Source organism: Haplochromis burtoni, unplaced genomic scaffold, assembly GCF_018398535.1.
Source record: "Haplochromis burtoni strain Fernald_Lab_line unplaced genomic scaffold, NCSU_Asbu1 Contig_1032, whole genome shotgun sequence".
NCBI lineage: Eukaryota > Metazoa > Chordata > Actinopteri > Cichliformes > Cichlidae > Haplochromis > Haplochromis burtoni.
The window spans coordinates 76,121-92,602 of NW_024583393.1; the positions used below are offsets into that span (position 1 = coordinate 76,121).

At 46.7% G+C, this 16,482-nt stretch overlaps 1 protein-coding gene across 1 annotated transcript in view; it reads right to left on the minus strand.

Annotated features, from left to right (window-relative positions):
• The window catches only part of LOC102310251 (glycogen debranching enzyme), a gene marked incomplete at its 5' end in the record, with an annotated part of 18,215 nt that extends 2,214 nt beyond the window's left edge, over nt 1-16,001 (minus strand). Inside the window, 23 exon segments of the mRNA XM_005951480.3 lie at nt 54-177; nt 279-381; nt 452-627; nt 764-897; nt 1,766-1,902; nt 1,988-2,118; nt 2,647-2,781; nt 2,864-2,976; nt 3,062-3,186; nt 3,872-4,022; nt 4,114-4,269; nt 4,736-4,837; nt 4,920-5,083; nt 6,933-7,056; nt 8,249-8,436; nt 8,582-8,721; nt 9,306-9,403; nt 10,402-10,504; nt 11,673-11,799; nt 11,979-12,090; nt 13,426-13,607; nt 15,365-15,568; nt 15,832-16,001. Of these exon segments, the coding sequence (XP_005951542.2) occupies nt 54-177; nt 279-381; nt 452-627; nt 764-897; nt 1,766-1,902; nt 1,988-2,118; nt 2,647-2,781; nt 2,864-2,976; nt 3,062-3,186; nt 3,872-4,022; nt 4,114-4,269; nt 4,736-4,837; nt 4,920-5,083; nt 6,933-7,056; nt 8,249-8,436; nt 8,582-8,721; nt 9,306-9,403; nt 10,402-10,504; nt 11,673-11,799; nt 11,979-12,090; nt 13,426-13,607; nt 15,365-15,568; nt 15,832-16,001 (3,199 nt within the window).
• Nucleotides 16,002-16,482: the final 481 nt, after the last annotated feature.

Sequence of the window (16,482 nt, forward strand, 5' to 3'; positions counted from 1 at the left end):
TACCCTCACTCTGCTCTCTCTTGTTTCTAGTTTAAGTTCACAGCAGCTCCCACCTGGATGCACTGCAGCCACCACCACACAGCGTCCCTGCAGTTGTATCTGGCACATCGACCCTCCCCCAGCAGGTTGGGGATCAAACCGTGGCGCAATGTCCCTGCAAAGGCCAGGATGATGTTGCTATGGAGACCATGATAAGGAATTTAGTTTGTAAGGAAATGTAATATAATTAATACACTCGTGTGTCATGAGAATCAGATGAGGTGCACGGGGCCACGCACCGAGCCTCGACGTGTCTACCAGTGAGGAGCAGCAGTCCCCTGAGAGCGATGAAGGTGTCTCTGCCCCAGCAACGGAAAATCCCCGCAGAGAAATGAGGAAGACCTGACAAAGAGACGTGACTCAAAACAAGATTTCATCGGGAAACACAGCATCAGATGTGTGTGACTGTTACCTGCAGCCAGTGAGGCGCAGCACTGCTCCTTCTGGCCCGTGATTGGACTGATGCGGTACGGGACGTCGTCTAATTGAGCAGAAACAGGAGGCAGAGCAGGAAAGCGTCCAACGCTGCACATCTGAACCGAACCGAGCGCCAGGTGACGAACAAAGGTAGAGCCGTTCTGGACAAAGCTGTTTTCAGACGGAGGACAGGTACACGTCATCGCTCGACCGCAGCGAACCGGACACAGAGATGAAGATGAGCTGTACACTAACATTTCAGTACAACAAAGAGATCTGCTGTGTCGACAGACACAGCACAGCCTACCTGGACATGAGTTTGTAGGTGGCATCGAGGGCTGTGGTGTAGGTGGAAACTAGGATGGCATCAAAGTAGCAGGGGATGAGGTAGCGGGGCATGTGTTTGAGGAAATTAAACATGGCTGCCAACCAGCGACCCACCTGCAGACACACAGAAGATGAAGACTTGTGTCTGACAGAAACAAGCAGCCGTGTTTGAGGAAGAACGAGTATAAGGAGGAGACGCAGGAAGGCTCAGTACTCAGCAGCACCTGCCTCAAACAACTATGGTCCAGGGCAGGGACAGAAATATCTAAGCTTGTGTCTCAGTCAGCTTGGTCGCACACGGGCCTGAGCAAATGACTCGGTAGCATTAGCACTTTGTAGGATTAGCGCTTTGTAGGATTAGCGCTTTGTAGCTAGCAGCCTGTGAGTTCAGGTTTTTGGAGCACAATTTAAGGAGTCAGTCATGTTGCAGACGTTTCCTCCAGTGCTAATGTGGATTTCATTGAGCTTTAGTCAGCTTAGGCTTTTAACTTATTTTAGTGTTAGCCGACTAAATATCATTAGATTGTTGGAGAGTATAAAGTTTGTCATGTTTTTACCAGTGACAGTTTACAGAGTCTGTATGCACGCTTCTCTTCTTCTGCAGTACTGACTTTATGGGGTTTCATGAGAAACAGTATGGCAGATAGTCGTTTCACTTCCACACACCCTCCTTTATGTTCATCTTGTTTTTATTCGGTGATTAAAGTCTCAAATACATTTCATCCATTCATGGTTTTCTGTCATGTTTGTTCTCAAACAGCTGCTCCAGTCCTTTAGCACACTCAGTATTTCATCGTTATCTAAATGAACATTAGTGGCGATTCCCTCCGACAGAGTCTCTGAAGTACTGGGAACAACAGGAACAGGAAGAATGTGAAAACTGCACACAGAAAACTCAAACCCAGAAGCCGGCCTGTGTGAGGTGGCCTGTGGTGGTAAGAGGTCATCACAAACAGGAGCCTTAAACCAGTCCCAGTCTCACCTCTGCCAGCGGCCCCTCCCTGTGCATCAGCCTATTGGCGACGAAGTCTATGAGCCAGTCTCCGTCTCTGAGGTTGGCACACAAAGGATGGCCCAGGTCGTTGTTGGGACGAACATCAGCAAACACAGACATCAGACCTGCAAACACAGCAACACTTTAGTAACACTCATTTGGTCTCCATCCTAGATGAGGTACAGACTGGACTGAAGAACATAAAGTTACCCTGAAGTCCTGCGTATTTGAGAGTTTCCCAGCCTGGGATACTGTAACAGCCTCCGCCTTCCTCTTTTTCCTCCGTGTCGCAGCAAAACAGCAGGACATTCATGTCTGCCAGCGTCAGCTTAGACATGAGCCTGTTAAACACAGTTTCAATAAGAAGCTGCTACAGGCCATCAGTCTCCATTGTGCTGCTCGTTCAAAGTACTCCTGACTGCACCTCACCTAAAGCTAAAAGCATGAACATAAACAGCAGCGTTCATCTATCCCGTCACATTTCCCTGATGATTTTATGTTCCTACTAACTGATGGATGATCAGAGTACAGCAACCTACTAATGATGTGACTGACACCTGTTTGACAAGTCCTGGTTTTACACCATAGCTCATGACAGCTGGTATCCAATTATGTCCATCAAGCTATGACGACAAAAGCGCTCAATCTTTGGGTCTGTGTGGGTACAGAGTATGTAAGAGGTGTGTGTAAAATACTGTACTACTAACAGGATGAAGTACTCTGCATATCTGTGTGTCTGATACCTAGCTTCACCTTTCAGAGTGTACCCTGCAGCTCGCACCGTTGCATCTCATCTTAGTGAGACACGTTCTGTCAGTCCCATTTCATCCATACCTCCCACGCCTGTGTTGAGTATGTGGTGTGCTCACTGTGCCAGGGGCTTCTTCAGTGCGTCTGGTGGGTTTTCATCTGCTACGCTGCCTCTCCTGTACTTTGGGCTAAACTGGGACAGATAGTACCTCAGCAGTCCCACCAGCTTCTGGGCTTTGGGATCCAAACTGACCCTGACAAGGAGAGAAAAGAGAAACGCAAGTCTGAAAAGTGACCATAACACACAATCACGCGTGACGTTTGTGTGTGTGCTACCTGAAGGCAATGATGCTGCCGGGTGTCAGCTTCTGGAAGGTGATCTCGTGCACAAACTCTGAACGCCCTTTTGACGTCACTCCAGCTTTCTTCATCACTGTACTCTCATCCAGCTGTGCACACAGCAGAACCAGTTTAACACCGTCCGTCTGCCACGAACGCTCAGAAACACACCTGTGTTAAACACGACGCGCTCACCGAGATGTGCTCTTTCATTTCCACTGTGTATTCTGGCATGCCGTTGATGTAGTTCTCATCCTTCTTATATTTCCCGGCGCTCCTTTCCACCATCCTTGCCTCCAGCACCACCTCCTCTATTTTCCCTGGGAGAGGGAAAAGGTGGCAGCATGCACTGTGAATCCATCCAAACTACACACCTAACATGTTGTGACAAATTTTCCAGATCTGACTTTGCAGGTAACACACACACACCATATGCACTACCTTTATGTAAAAATGTGTTCTCAAAATACACTGAAAACAATAAATAAGTAAAAGTCAGTATCAAGTAATTATGGTCCTCATGTCTCTGAACAGGACAGACTCTGGGCTCATCCAGTTCTCATGAGAAGCAGGGAGAATTTCATGGTTTGATGCAGATGTCGAAGGTGTATCAGTGTGGGACCATATCTGAGACCAGGACAGCGTTTTTAAACCAGGATTTTATCGTCTGCATCTCTTCACATATTTAGTACTGTTGGGTTACAAGACTGAACGGGGTCCTATCATGTCGTTGTTGATGTGTGTGGCTTGCAGCAGCAGCGCTGCAGCCGAGTGTGCACAGCAACGTGAATAAAGAGATGCTGCAAAGCATGAACGTGCACCCCGGGTCTGCTAGCAGTACCTGATCTGAGTGAGGAGCGCACTTGTTTTCAAATGCAATGATAAGATTATTCAGATCCAACTAATTGAAAAAAATAAATCAATGAAAATAATTTAAAAAAAAAACGTGGTGGGTGTGCACAGCTGCACTAAGATTCAAAATCCACAGTAATGATGTTGTTCTACCAGGAATGAACATGGGCGGGACACTGGTGCTGTACTGGTGGGTTTTGGGATCCCAGAAGGCGGTCCTGCTCACGGTTACCACAGACTGGTGGGTGCTGGGACAGTGACGAGTCACTGCAACGATGTCTGCATCCACCTGGTCCACGTACACCTGGACAGGAGGAGTTGGACAAACTGTACCAAAAGGTGTTAGCATCGAAGCATCGGCTTTAGCACAGAAAGCACTTCCTGTGTGTGTGTACCTGTGTGAATCCCTGTGCAGCCAGCTCCTGGTGTAGCTTGTTTACTGCCCGTTTCCCAGCTACGATGCCGGTACAGGAGCTAACCTCACCAGGAGAGGATGGGACTGCTGACGGGTTCCACTTGGGATAGAAGCGCTCCTCCTTCACCACAGAGATCTGTGCACAGGTAAGCATGGAGTCGGTGTGTGCTCTTATTGCAGCGCCTCTCACAGGGCCTCAAAGTAACACTTTTATTTTCTTTATTTGATGAACTGCCTCGTGAATTAGCACTATTTAAACTGGAAGTATAAAGGAATGAGGGTTGACTTGAAATTTTGGATTTTATTATATATGTGACAGATTTATCCAGTGAATCTAAATTCACTGGAACATCAGCATTAACAAAGGAAAAATCCAAAACTATAAAGTGAACTTACAATGTATGTCTGTCATGTTAAGTTTGCTTCTGCTGTTTTAGATTCTAAAGACCGTTTGTGTCCACAAAAACTCCACAAAGGACCAAAGACAGGCTGAGCTTGTGTTAATGAGCAGTTAGGCACATTTTTACAAATACGCCCCATTATTGGAGACTTTGTTCTGTCGTGTTCAGCAAAATGCTGTCAGATGATAAATATATAATAACCTGATGTGGCACCAGTTCATCGTATCCACGGGTGGAGCCAGTAGCGCAGCACGCCATGGCCACGATAGCAGAACTGGGCAGAGCGTCGAAGGCTGAGCGGAGCTGTAAACGACACACCCGACAATTAACCATTGTACAACAGCTCAACTCCAAGCTCACTGTCAGCTGATCTCAAGAGACCCACCTGGATAGGACACTCGTTGTCATGGGTTACATCAAGAAACATGGCGTGTGCAATGGAGGGCGTCAGTGGGCGGAGACTGGGCTGAACAAAAGCTCCTACTGGCTCACCGCCGTAACGATACACCAGGCGGCCTTCCTCGTGGCTGTCACCAGCTGACATCGCCTCTGATGATCGAGTGAAGGGGGAAAACCAAAGTAAGCGCTCGCAGACACAGGTGGACACACGCCATGCTGCATCACTGACAGGTGAGCTCACACACTCAGTTACATTTGTTTCCATGTGAATCCAAACTGAGTACAAATGACATCAGAACCATGATGGGGATGAAAAGTTGAATCTGTGCAAACGGTCCAGCAACATCCATCCATCTTCATCCGCTTTATCCGAGGCCGGGTCGCGGGGGCAGCAGCCTAAGCAAAGAGGCCCAGACCTCCCTCTCCCCAGCCACCTCCTCCAGCTTATCCGGGGGAATACCAAGGCGTTCCCAGGCCAGCCGAGAGATATAATCTCTCCAGCGTGTCCTGGGTCTGCCCCGGGGCCTCCTCCCGGTGGGACATGCCTGGAACACCTCACCCAGGAGGCGCCCAGGGGGCATCCTTGTCAGATGCCCGAACCACCTCAGCTGGCTCCTTTCGATGTGGAGCAGCAGCGGCTCTACTCGGAGCCCCTCCCGGATGGCCGAACTTCTCACCCTATCTCTAAGGGAGAGGCCAGCCACCCTTCGGAAGAAGCTCATTTCTGCCGCTTGTATCCGCGATCTCGTTCTTTCGGTCACTACCCACAGCTCGTGGCCATAGGTGAGGGTAGGGACGTAGATCGACCAGTAAATTGAGAGCTTCGCTTTTACACTCAGCTCCCTCTTCACCACGATGGACCAGTGCAGCATCCGCATCACTGCAGCTGCAGCCCCAATCCGTCTGTCAATCTCCGGCTCCCTTCTCCCATCACTCGCGAACAAGACCCCGAGATACTTGAACTCCTCCACTTGGGGCAGGAACTCATCCCCGACCCGGAGTGGGCACTCCACCCTTTTCCGGCTGAGAACCATGGCCTCAGATTTGGAGGTGCTGATCCTCATTCCCGCTGCTTCACACTCGGCTGCGAACCGTTCCAGTGCGAGCTGGAGGCCCTCACCCGGTCACCTGATCATAACTGCACAGGGTTGTTGGAGTTTATCTGGTTTGATTCCAGGATTTGACAGAGTTGTGTTTGTCAGTGGGTCACACAGCTGTGGATGAAGATCCATGAAAGCCGTGACTTTGGTAACCTGCACAGAGTCACGCAGGCCTGCAGTGTACACACCTGAATAATAAACACCTGCGTTTTGTGTTTGCCTGTGTTATCTTTGTCTAACATTTACATTTGTTTCATGAAGTGTGAGAAATGTGCAAAAAATATGGAACCAGGAAGGAAGCAAACCAGGACACAGTTATTACTGTGACCTCCAACAGGTGCAGCTCTGTGACGGGGTTTGGTGCAGTGGGGTTTGGACCTCACTACATATTAAAGCTACTTCCTATACAAGTTGTTTTTAGTACCACAACTACAAGTACTGAAAGATGTCCCTGAATGCCAAAAAAAATCTACCGGTAGTTATAATTCCTGAGTTTACATTTTTGGTTTTTACTTTAAGCTTTGGGCATGCTCCAGGAACAGCGCCACAACAAGCAGAGTTCAGCACGACTGAAATGTGGCTGATCTCCCCTTCGATGCTGGGATGTCCAGAAGTGCTCAGAATTCATTTCGGATCATCTACACAACACGCTCTGACTTCATCACAGGCTACACACTTTGTGCACAATCCCAGCTCATCACCAGTGATGAGAGCGGGACTCCTGGAACAGCTGAGCTCTCAGCAGTTTCAGGAGTCTGAATGTGTTTACATGGATTTATTCAAGCTGACTTGAGGCTGTTCTGAATATGTGGAATTGATACAAATATTTAAACATGAATGAAGTCAGCAGTTAACGAACATGCTGTATTTGTAGGTGTGTTATAGACACGGTACTTTACCTCGTATGAGTGATGTAATCCCTAGCTTGGTAACAAAGACATTATCCAGCTCCTCGCTGCCGGTGAACAGCTCAGCCACCACATACAGGTCAGGACGCACCGTTCTGGCCACATCCAGCATGAACTAACAAACCACAGCATGACAAACCAGTGCGGGGGGGCATGCATGAAAGAAAGATTGAAGGAGGAAGAGGAGGAGAATGAAAGTGAAGGGGACTCAGCCAGTTAGAATGGTGCAGTCGTGCAGTCAAAGAACACACGGAGAGGTGGAGTGTTTGGAGACATGCAGAACAATGCAGTGGGGAGAGAAGAAAGACAGTCACACATTTAGCTTGCACATCAGTGCTGTACCTCGTATGAGACTGCTAATTCCCAGCCGGTTAACAAAAACATTGTCAAGGAGCTCGCTGCCTGTAAAGAGCTCAGCTATCACATACAGATTGGGTCTGACCGCTCTGGCTGCGTCTAACATGGCCTGGACGACAAACATCACGGACAAGGAGAGAGAGAGCTGCTGTTAGCAGGGACACGCTCACACGGGACAACATGGCTGTAATGACGCTGCGTCCTCTCTTTGTACATGCTTGAACTCAGCATTAATCATATTTGTCACTACAGTTAGGACCGTTACAGTGTAGCACAGACGTCCTGAGATCGTTTCACTGAATCTCACTGATAATGCGTGTCGAAGCAGAAGGGTGCGCCACAGCAGCATTTGCTCGCACCTGGACTAGACTCACTGAGGCCACATCAAAGTATTACTTCAACACTTGCAGATGGAACAAGCCAGCTCTCAAACAGAGCCGAAACCTGAACAAGTTCCAGAAGGACACGGTGACAGCTGGAAATACATTTAACATGCTAAGAAGTGGCTATCCTTCCAACATCCTCTGCAAAACACAAGACAGCCAGGACATCCAATAATAATTTGCCTGGGTTATTTATATGGTGGCTGCATACTGTAACAAAGCCCCAAAAATTCAGACCCCTCCCACAGGGCGGGGTCAGCACAGGGCCACACAGCGACCTCTCTGCTGTTATCACAGATGTCTGTCTATTCAAACTGTGGCACATCAGTGATTTAAATAAACTCTTTCATGCTTTGAGACTAACACAAACATGTCGTGTGTACTCGACATGTCTGTAGAACAGTTCAACAGTGACGTTCGGCCCCAGTGAGACATCAAACATATTTCTAACATGTAAGCCTGCAGAACAACTTTACTGCAACATGGAGCTAAAGTGTTACGTGTCCTCGATTTAAACGTAGAATAATTGACATGAAGTGTGTGATGTACAGTGAGGTGTGGCGATACCTCAGCAACATGTAAAGGTGTGGAATGGCAGTTGTCCAGGCGGACTCCGTGGAAATACTTGGCTGTGATTTGCGTGTATTTCTTCATGTGATCCCACAGGTAGGGACAGTCGTCAGGCGTGTTGCCGTATCGTAGTTTGACACTGTCACCCCAGGCGATCAGCTCCCGACGAATGTACACGTTGGAGCCTTTATGGAGCAGAAGCACTTCAGTACTGATACGGTCACTTTATTACTCCCAGGTCGCAGCAACAACAGTCACTGACAGGTTAAAGCAGCATCATATTCAACATTTAGTCTTTTTTTAACCACTTGTGTGGCTCATCCTGTTTACCTGGTTCAGCAAAGTTCCTGAGTGGATCGTCGCCCATCACCCAACCGTTGTGGGCCAGGAAATGGCACATCTTGTCTGGCTGGTCCAGCAGCTGCATTTCCTGGTCCAGAGTCATGTCCTGATAGGGGAAGGTGAAATACCTGACCGGAAGATGGGAACATGGCATTATGGCTGCCCGGGTGATGTGAACGTAGTGCAGCTGTGGACACTTTGTGTCAAAGCACTTCATGTTAGACAACGGATCATTTGATGGATCCTATTCAGTGAGGATCAATGAGTTTGTCACCAACATCCACGCTTTTCAAAGAAAACATGAATCCAACTGACTGCTACTGGATATAAAGCTTTCTATGTAGTTTGAGCCTCATTTACCTGTCAGCACACATTCATCCAAGTGCTTTATTGAAATAAGCCTGAATACTTTTATCTTAATGCTCACATACTTTGATGTATGTGGAACAACTCGGGGTTCAGCATCTTGCCCTGAGTTTGACACACAGGTTGGAGAACCACCTTCTAATTGGTATACAGCTCACTGACTTCTGAGCCAGCGCCACCCCTAATACGTACTTATAGTATGGGCCATGATAATATCTTAGCATTATGAAGTGTTCAGCTAACCTGCCTCGTGTCTTTGTTAAAGCTTTAGTAAATGTCCTGAGTTATTAACACACTTCACTGTACTCTGTCTTCCTCTCATTAGTCAGCTCTTTAAACTGGTTACCTGGTGACCATTGGGTTTGTCCTGGTAACAGGGCCCAGCCTGGGACCGTGCTCAGCAAGTCGTTCATAGACGATGTTTCCAATAAGACAGTTGACAGCCTAGAGGGACAAAGAAGAAGGTTATGACAGAGCAAAAGACAAATCAGACACTTGTTCGAAAACAAAGTACCCGCACACACGTTAAAGATTTTACATGTCACAGAGAAGGTGTTTGCTGAAAATGACCATGTATAGAAACAGTCCACACAGGAGCCCAGAGATGGTAACAGTTCATCTTACAGAGCAGTTAACCATTGATCTGTTAGCTGTTTGATAATCTGGAGTTGCAGTCAGGTTTCAGAGCTCATCACTGTACAGGAGGCTGAAGGTTATGAAGACCTTACAGCCTCTGACCGTGGACCTCAGTGCAGTGGTCCATACGTTATTACAGCGCTGTTAGTGTTAGAGGTGCTGTGCTGCAGTGGTTTGACCTGAATCACCTGCAGCTTCCTGCTTTGACATTCAAATGAAAGCGACGTTTCTTGTAAACAGCCACAAACATCAGGATAGCATGAACTTTGCCTCCACGCTGAGCCATGTTCATTCATAATTTTATCAATCTAACATTTTATTTCATTTCACTAACGAAATGTTAGGAAACCCCTGAGCTCGTGCGGTACACCCCACGGCCCCCTTTAGCTCCGCCCCTGTTTGCAGCAGGGTCCTGTGTCCTGCCGTCAGCGTTCAGCATGCTGCCTGTCTGTATCAGTTAAACGTAACTTCTGCAAACAGCGGTGGCTGGAGCAGCTTTACACTTCTGTTGAACAGGTGCTTTGAAGGACTACTACCAGCTTTTTCATGTGAAGCTTTTAATGGTGATTACTGGTCACAGCTCCGCCTCTTTGCTCTTCACAGCGTGTCCTCAGACTCTGGCTCCAAGTTAAAGTGACAGCATCGTCTCAGGCGTAGCTGTTATCAGTCGTTTTGCTCTAAACCTGGGGCTGCATTGGCCCGATGCTGACTGACAGACGGATGTTAATTCACAGGTTTAACAGCTTTCGATGCTTTTCCCCTCTAGCTAACATGTCAGGTGTGGCCCTGTACAGTGGCAGCCTTACCTGCTCCTGATGCTGGTGCACTATGTGATACTGCTCTGCATTCAGGTCAGTCAGTTTCTGATTGAGCCAACCGCAGCACTCCTCGATGTGTTGAGGTGACAAGCTACAGAGGGAAGCAACATTACATCACACTGCTGTGTGCTGCACACACAGATATACACACTTTACATTAACTACACTGGTCCATGTCAGCGTCACAGAGGTAACTCATATCTGAACAATGAAGAAACATAACAATGTAGTTTTTAAATGTTTGTGGGCTTATTTTTTTCAACCACGCTGTGCTGAGTGATGAGCATGGAGGAACAGGGATGTGCTCCCTACAGATGCAAACATCAGTCTTCTTTTCACAACAGAGGTCCTGATTCATTTAATACTGAACTAACGTTCACACTAAGTCAAAGGGACTGTGTGGCGTCACCTGAATGACTTATTTTGGACTGGAAACCAAACAGAACCATCATATTTAAGAACAAATCCTTTCACACACTCTGGATGATCGTCAGCCAACCACAGGGGTCCATGGGTCTGACATGCAGGGTAAGCTGTACCCACACAGGGTGTGTCAGATTAGCTTGCTGAATGTGGTTAATGCTAACACGCAAGGACAGGAGGCTGCTGCTTTTATCCCCACACAGGTCCACACCTGTGCAGGATAAGGTTACACATTGGTCTAATCGGGTGGTGATGTCACCCGACTCTGTCCACATTGCATGTTTAAAACTTCCTGTTGCAGCTCTAATGTGATGGCTGCGTAACATCTTCGAGCCAACTGTCAACTGCATACTTACAGTGCTGTGAAAGCAGAGTTCTTACATTTGAGCAATATTTGTCACGTTTTTCTTTAATATTAGACAAAAATAACCCATTTAAATACAAAACGCTGTTTCTGAATGATGAGGCAAAAAGACCTGGTCCGATGTGATTGTTGAGCTCACTTTGTCAGACAGACATTAAAGTTACGTCCTGATTGAACAGGCGTGGCTCGTTAATCAGTTCATTCGTTCGTTCCACACATGGCGGGATGGGCTTGGACAGCTTCATTTCCCCTTAATAAATGTAATCTTAATTTAAAAATACTTTTATAAATGCCAACAGTCTTTTACGACTGTCGGGTGAAAACAGCACATTTACTCAGCTCATCTTTGTCCAGGATTAAAAACGTGTTTGACGATCTGAAAAGAACAAAGAAACTCAATCGCAGCAAGTTGACCGACTACAGCTGAGCAGCAGCCCAACATCATACTCGTGCCGTGGACCCCGAGTCTCACCTGTGAGGCACAAACGTCTCCAAAGCAGAGTCCATGTCTGCTGTGTTGCCATAGCGACGGTATTGTGGATCCTGAATGATCCTGAGGCCCGTCTGCCCTCCAGTCTTGCTGTGGTCTGGCTTGGTACCTGATGGCAGGCACACACATGTTAACGACACAGTGAATGTGGTTTAACCCTCTGCTCATCTTTGCACACACTGTAAACACAAGTTCTTTTTTGGGGCTTCAAACTGAAAACATGCTGATGAGTTTTTGAAGCTCACATAACGACACTTGGCTTTGGGACGTCTGTGTGGATTTACACACCGTTTTGCAGCAGGGTCCTAAACTCCTCCACAGCACTGTCCACTTTGACTTGGTAGAACTCCCACAGTTTGATCTGAGGGAACACGTCCTGCCACATCACACTACGGACGGCCTGAAATACAACAAATCAAACACATGTTACACAAACGTGTCTTTAAAGCGTGTACGATGCTGCTGAGAGAAAGTGTCTTTAACCATCTGATGAACTGACCCAGCTCAGTTCATCTGCATAGACATGAGGTTCATTATTACCTGGTTTATTCTGAGGAATTCTACAAACCCTCCTTTAGGTCAGCACTTCTGTGAGCCACTGAAGTAGTAACACACACACACACACTTCAAACTAGTGTGCTAAATTTAGCGTGACTAAAGTCAGTTTTATCCACTGACACTGACCTGGTCCACAGTGGCTCATTTGTGGGCACAGCCACAGTTAACATAGGAAGAGCATTAGTTTAGTTTAATGAGCCGACTCTTGCCAACACTCACCTACCAACTCTAACACAAAGCCAGACTCCAAACAAAGAAACACCAAACTTGGAGCAAAGATTTATGCACCAAATTACAGCTTGCAAGGTAAACGCGGCTTGGTGCTCGGTTTTGGTTGTCTTAACTGTCGGGTGTAAGAGTAAAAAAAATAAGGGGCAATGTGCAAATGTATATAAATAAATGACAAAATGATTATCTTTACTATAAAATAAAATCTAAATATAGAAACTGAGTATTCTGCACAGGCGTTACTCAGCAGTGCAGACCGTCAGGTGCAATAGTTTATGTCTCTGTAAAAACAGGTTATTTTTTTAATTGACATGTAAAAGTTTAACAAAAATTTAATTGAAATTGTGTCTAGAAATGTCACACAAGATATGTTCTGCTGTTTTACAGCAGGCCAGGAAAACGCCCCTTAGCTTTGATCGAAATCCCTCATAAGTTACTCAGTAAAAAAAAAAAAAAAAAGGTAAATGGCCTGTATTTATATAGCGCTTTACTAGTCCCTAAGGACCCCAAAGCGCTTTACACATCCAGTCATCCACACACATTCACACACTGGTGATGGCAGCTACATTGTAGCCACAGCTACCCTGGGGCGCACTGACAGAGGCGAGGCTGCCGGACACTGGCGCCACCGGGCCCTCTGACCACCACCAGTAGGCAACGGGTGAAATGTCTTGCCCAAGGACACAAGGACCGAGACTGTCCAAGCCGGGGCTCAAACCGGCAACCTTCCGATTACAAGACGAACTCCCAACTCTTGAGCCACGATCGCCCTGATACTACTAAGCAACTTAAAGAAACATTTAAAAAAAAGCTAGCTGCCTTTGGTGATGAGGCTGTGGATAAGATTTCAATTCATGCTCTCAGGCAAGGCTGTCATTGGCTCACACCACAGCCTGTGACATTTGTGAAAGTTCAAAGGTGAATGAATGTGCAGGAACCCAGAACTCACATTCAGATGACTCTCCGTGGTAATGTCAGCAGGAAGTCCTTTAGCTTTGTAGCGTCCCTCTGCTACTCTGGTGGTTAAATGCCACAGAGCTCTGTCTAAAACCCAGGCTGGGCGCAGGTGAGGAGAGTTCACCAGGTTGTATCCACATTCTGGATGCTCCCTTATCCACATGCTGTTAGCAGCTGTGCAGGAACACAGACAAGAAACCATTGAGCTGTTTAAATACTTTATTCATCAATGTTTTACTCTTTTTACAGATCTAATAATAGTCTGACAGTGAGTCACACATACTGTATAAATCAGAGTTCAGTCTGTATTTAACCTTCATATCAGGCTCATTTTACTGCTCGACCTTTCCTGAGCGAGGATGAGAGGGATCCACGGGTGGTCACTGCCAGCAGGACAGCACAAACACTTTGATACAACGAGCATGTCAAATGAAAAGTCTCGACCTGAAAAAACACTTTCAGAGTAACTGTTAACCAGTTTTGCTATAAGATGTTTTACCAACAACCTAAACCATACCCAGCTAACTTTTTAGTGGTCTTTAAATCTTGACCTGATTCTAAATAGATTTCAAGTGAAAGCCTTAGACAAGGCTACAGCAAGAGTACGGGAGCGTGAGCAAACCTTAACCCTGACAAAGTGTGGCAAAAATGGCACTTTTAAAGCTTAGTGTATCGAGTTAACTGCCATGTTGGACACTGTGGCGTGAAGATTTCTCCTGTATTGGCTTCCCTTCATTGGCTCCCTGTTAAATCCAGAATTCAAAATCCTGCTCCTCACATACAAGGTCTTAAATAATCTTCTGTGCAAACTACAGATGACCAAAATGATCACAAGGACTTTGGTGCAGCAACCTCTTTGCAAACAGTTTCATCCAGCAGCAGCCAGCGACTGGCAGAAACCATCTGCCAACCAGTCAGATGCATATTCCTGCCTTGCACCTCGTGGTTATAGTGTGTGCTTGAGGTCAGGGAAGAAACCTGTGAGGCTACACTTCCACAGAGGCCGTACTGAGCCCACTATAAGAAAGCAAATGTTTCCAGTCCTCCCCACAGCACAGTGTTCACCTGCTGTGCTTCAAAGGTAACAAAACCAAACGGCTTCTCTTTACTTCCCTTTATGATTGTGAGTCAACAACAATCTTTCCTGTTCTGTCGAACTTCACAGGATAAGGGTAACGATCTGTCTGAAAGTCCTGCCTTTGGGACAGTTTAATGACACTTTCAATCCTGTGGAAATGTGCAGACTCTCGGTGAAAGCATGTGTTGTTGTAAAACCTCTCGTACTATAACACGCGGTGGAACAAAGACATGTGATTGCATAAATGTTCAGGCCAAATAAAAGTGAGTGTGTGCAGCATAACAAACCATGAGCTGTAAACAAAGATCACAATAAAAGAACGTGTTGCATGTACGCTGAGTGCACACATGTCGACTTCTCCATCCTTAGTCCATAATCGAGTCCATGCATTATGAAAAGTGATGCACTGGATGTTCAGTCAGTGATCGGCTCCATGGACTGGCTCAGGAAGCCTTGTGATTCACTTCCCCTGCTATCCTTTAAGGCAAGAAAACAGTTGCATTTTTGCTCTTTGTTAACCAATTAGCACTCTTCAGTAACATGTTCTGCTGTTGGTGTGCCTAGTTAAGTTGGCTGCTGTGGGTAACTTGAAGCGTTTAACTTGGTTAGTGGTTGGTACGAGCCAACCATGAAATTTCTGAAGGATGTCGCGTCGCTGCAGTCAAAACAATATTTGGTACGTCTGATTGCAAAGCACAGGGTAGAGCGCTTAGAGGGGAGATGTCAGAATCTAAAGACAGCAGTGAACAGCAGCCGTCTCACATCAGATGCAGGAGGTGGCCTTTGACCTTCGAGGGGAAGGAAGCGGTGTTGCAGTACACTAATGAACGGCCCTCCTCATGGCTCAACTCACCAGTATGGTTATACACCACATCTGTGATGCACAGCATGTCCCACTCTGTCTTTAGCTTCTCCACCAGCCCCCCCACATCTGTCCAGTCGTAGCTGCGACCCGCTGGGCTGAACTCTGGGTTGACGCTCAGCTGGTCAGCTAAGGAGTAGCAGGACCTGGACTCCCCCAGAGTCTGCACTGGAGTGAAGTGGATCATGTTGTATCCTGGAAGACAAACCCACAGACGTACTATTAATCCTTCTATACGGCATTTTGTTTGATAGTCCTGACATGTGATGAATCCCCTCACACACTGCACTGTCCATGTGATGTAGTACCTGCACACACAGGAGGATTGATTCAGAGAGTTTAGGCCGATGACAGGAACCATGGTCGTCAATAACAACCAGAAGTGACTGAGTTTGCATTTTATGTTTGAACACAAAAGAAAGAACCAGAGTCTGTGTGGGCGTGCCGTGCTAACCTACCCGACTCCTTGGCCACTCTAAGTCTATCTGGCCAGTCGTCCAAGTGTCCCAGACATTTGGACAGGTAGGTCTGGATGGTGATGCAGTCTAACGGCAAAGTATGGTCGTCGGCCCCGACACGGAGAACTGGATCCACCACAATATAACCTCCTCCTATACGCTCCGAGTCTCTGATGGAATTTAACAAAGTACAGCAGGTTAAGGAAATATACAAACGTGTCATATCACAATATGATTGATAGACTGACACCATGTATTTACTTTCTCTAGATAACAACAGTGAGACAAGCGCAGGCTTATCTGAGAGCCACGAGTCCGTTTCAGATGATGATGGAGTACCTAACAGTGAGGAAGAGGAGGTGATACTTGTAGCTGCTGATATGCAACCCAAAAGCAAACAAAGCGTTTAAGAGAGTGTTGCTGGAGCACTTCCTACTTAGAGTCCATGACAGGAGGAGCAAAAAGGTGGATGAAATGACTGATATGGCTACACGATGGGAACGGAGGGCAAGTGGTTAAAACGCCTGAGCCAAGAAGCCACATCGCTGGGAGAAGTTTCACTTTAAAAATATGATTCCGACTGGGTGACATCACTTTAGATATTTTAATACTTAAAGTGTTAAGCAATTATCTTACAGTTTTTCTTCATTT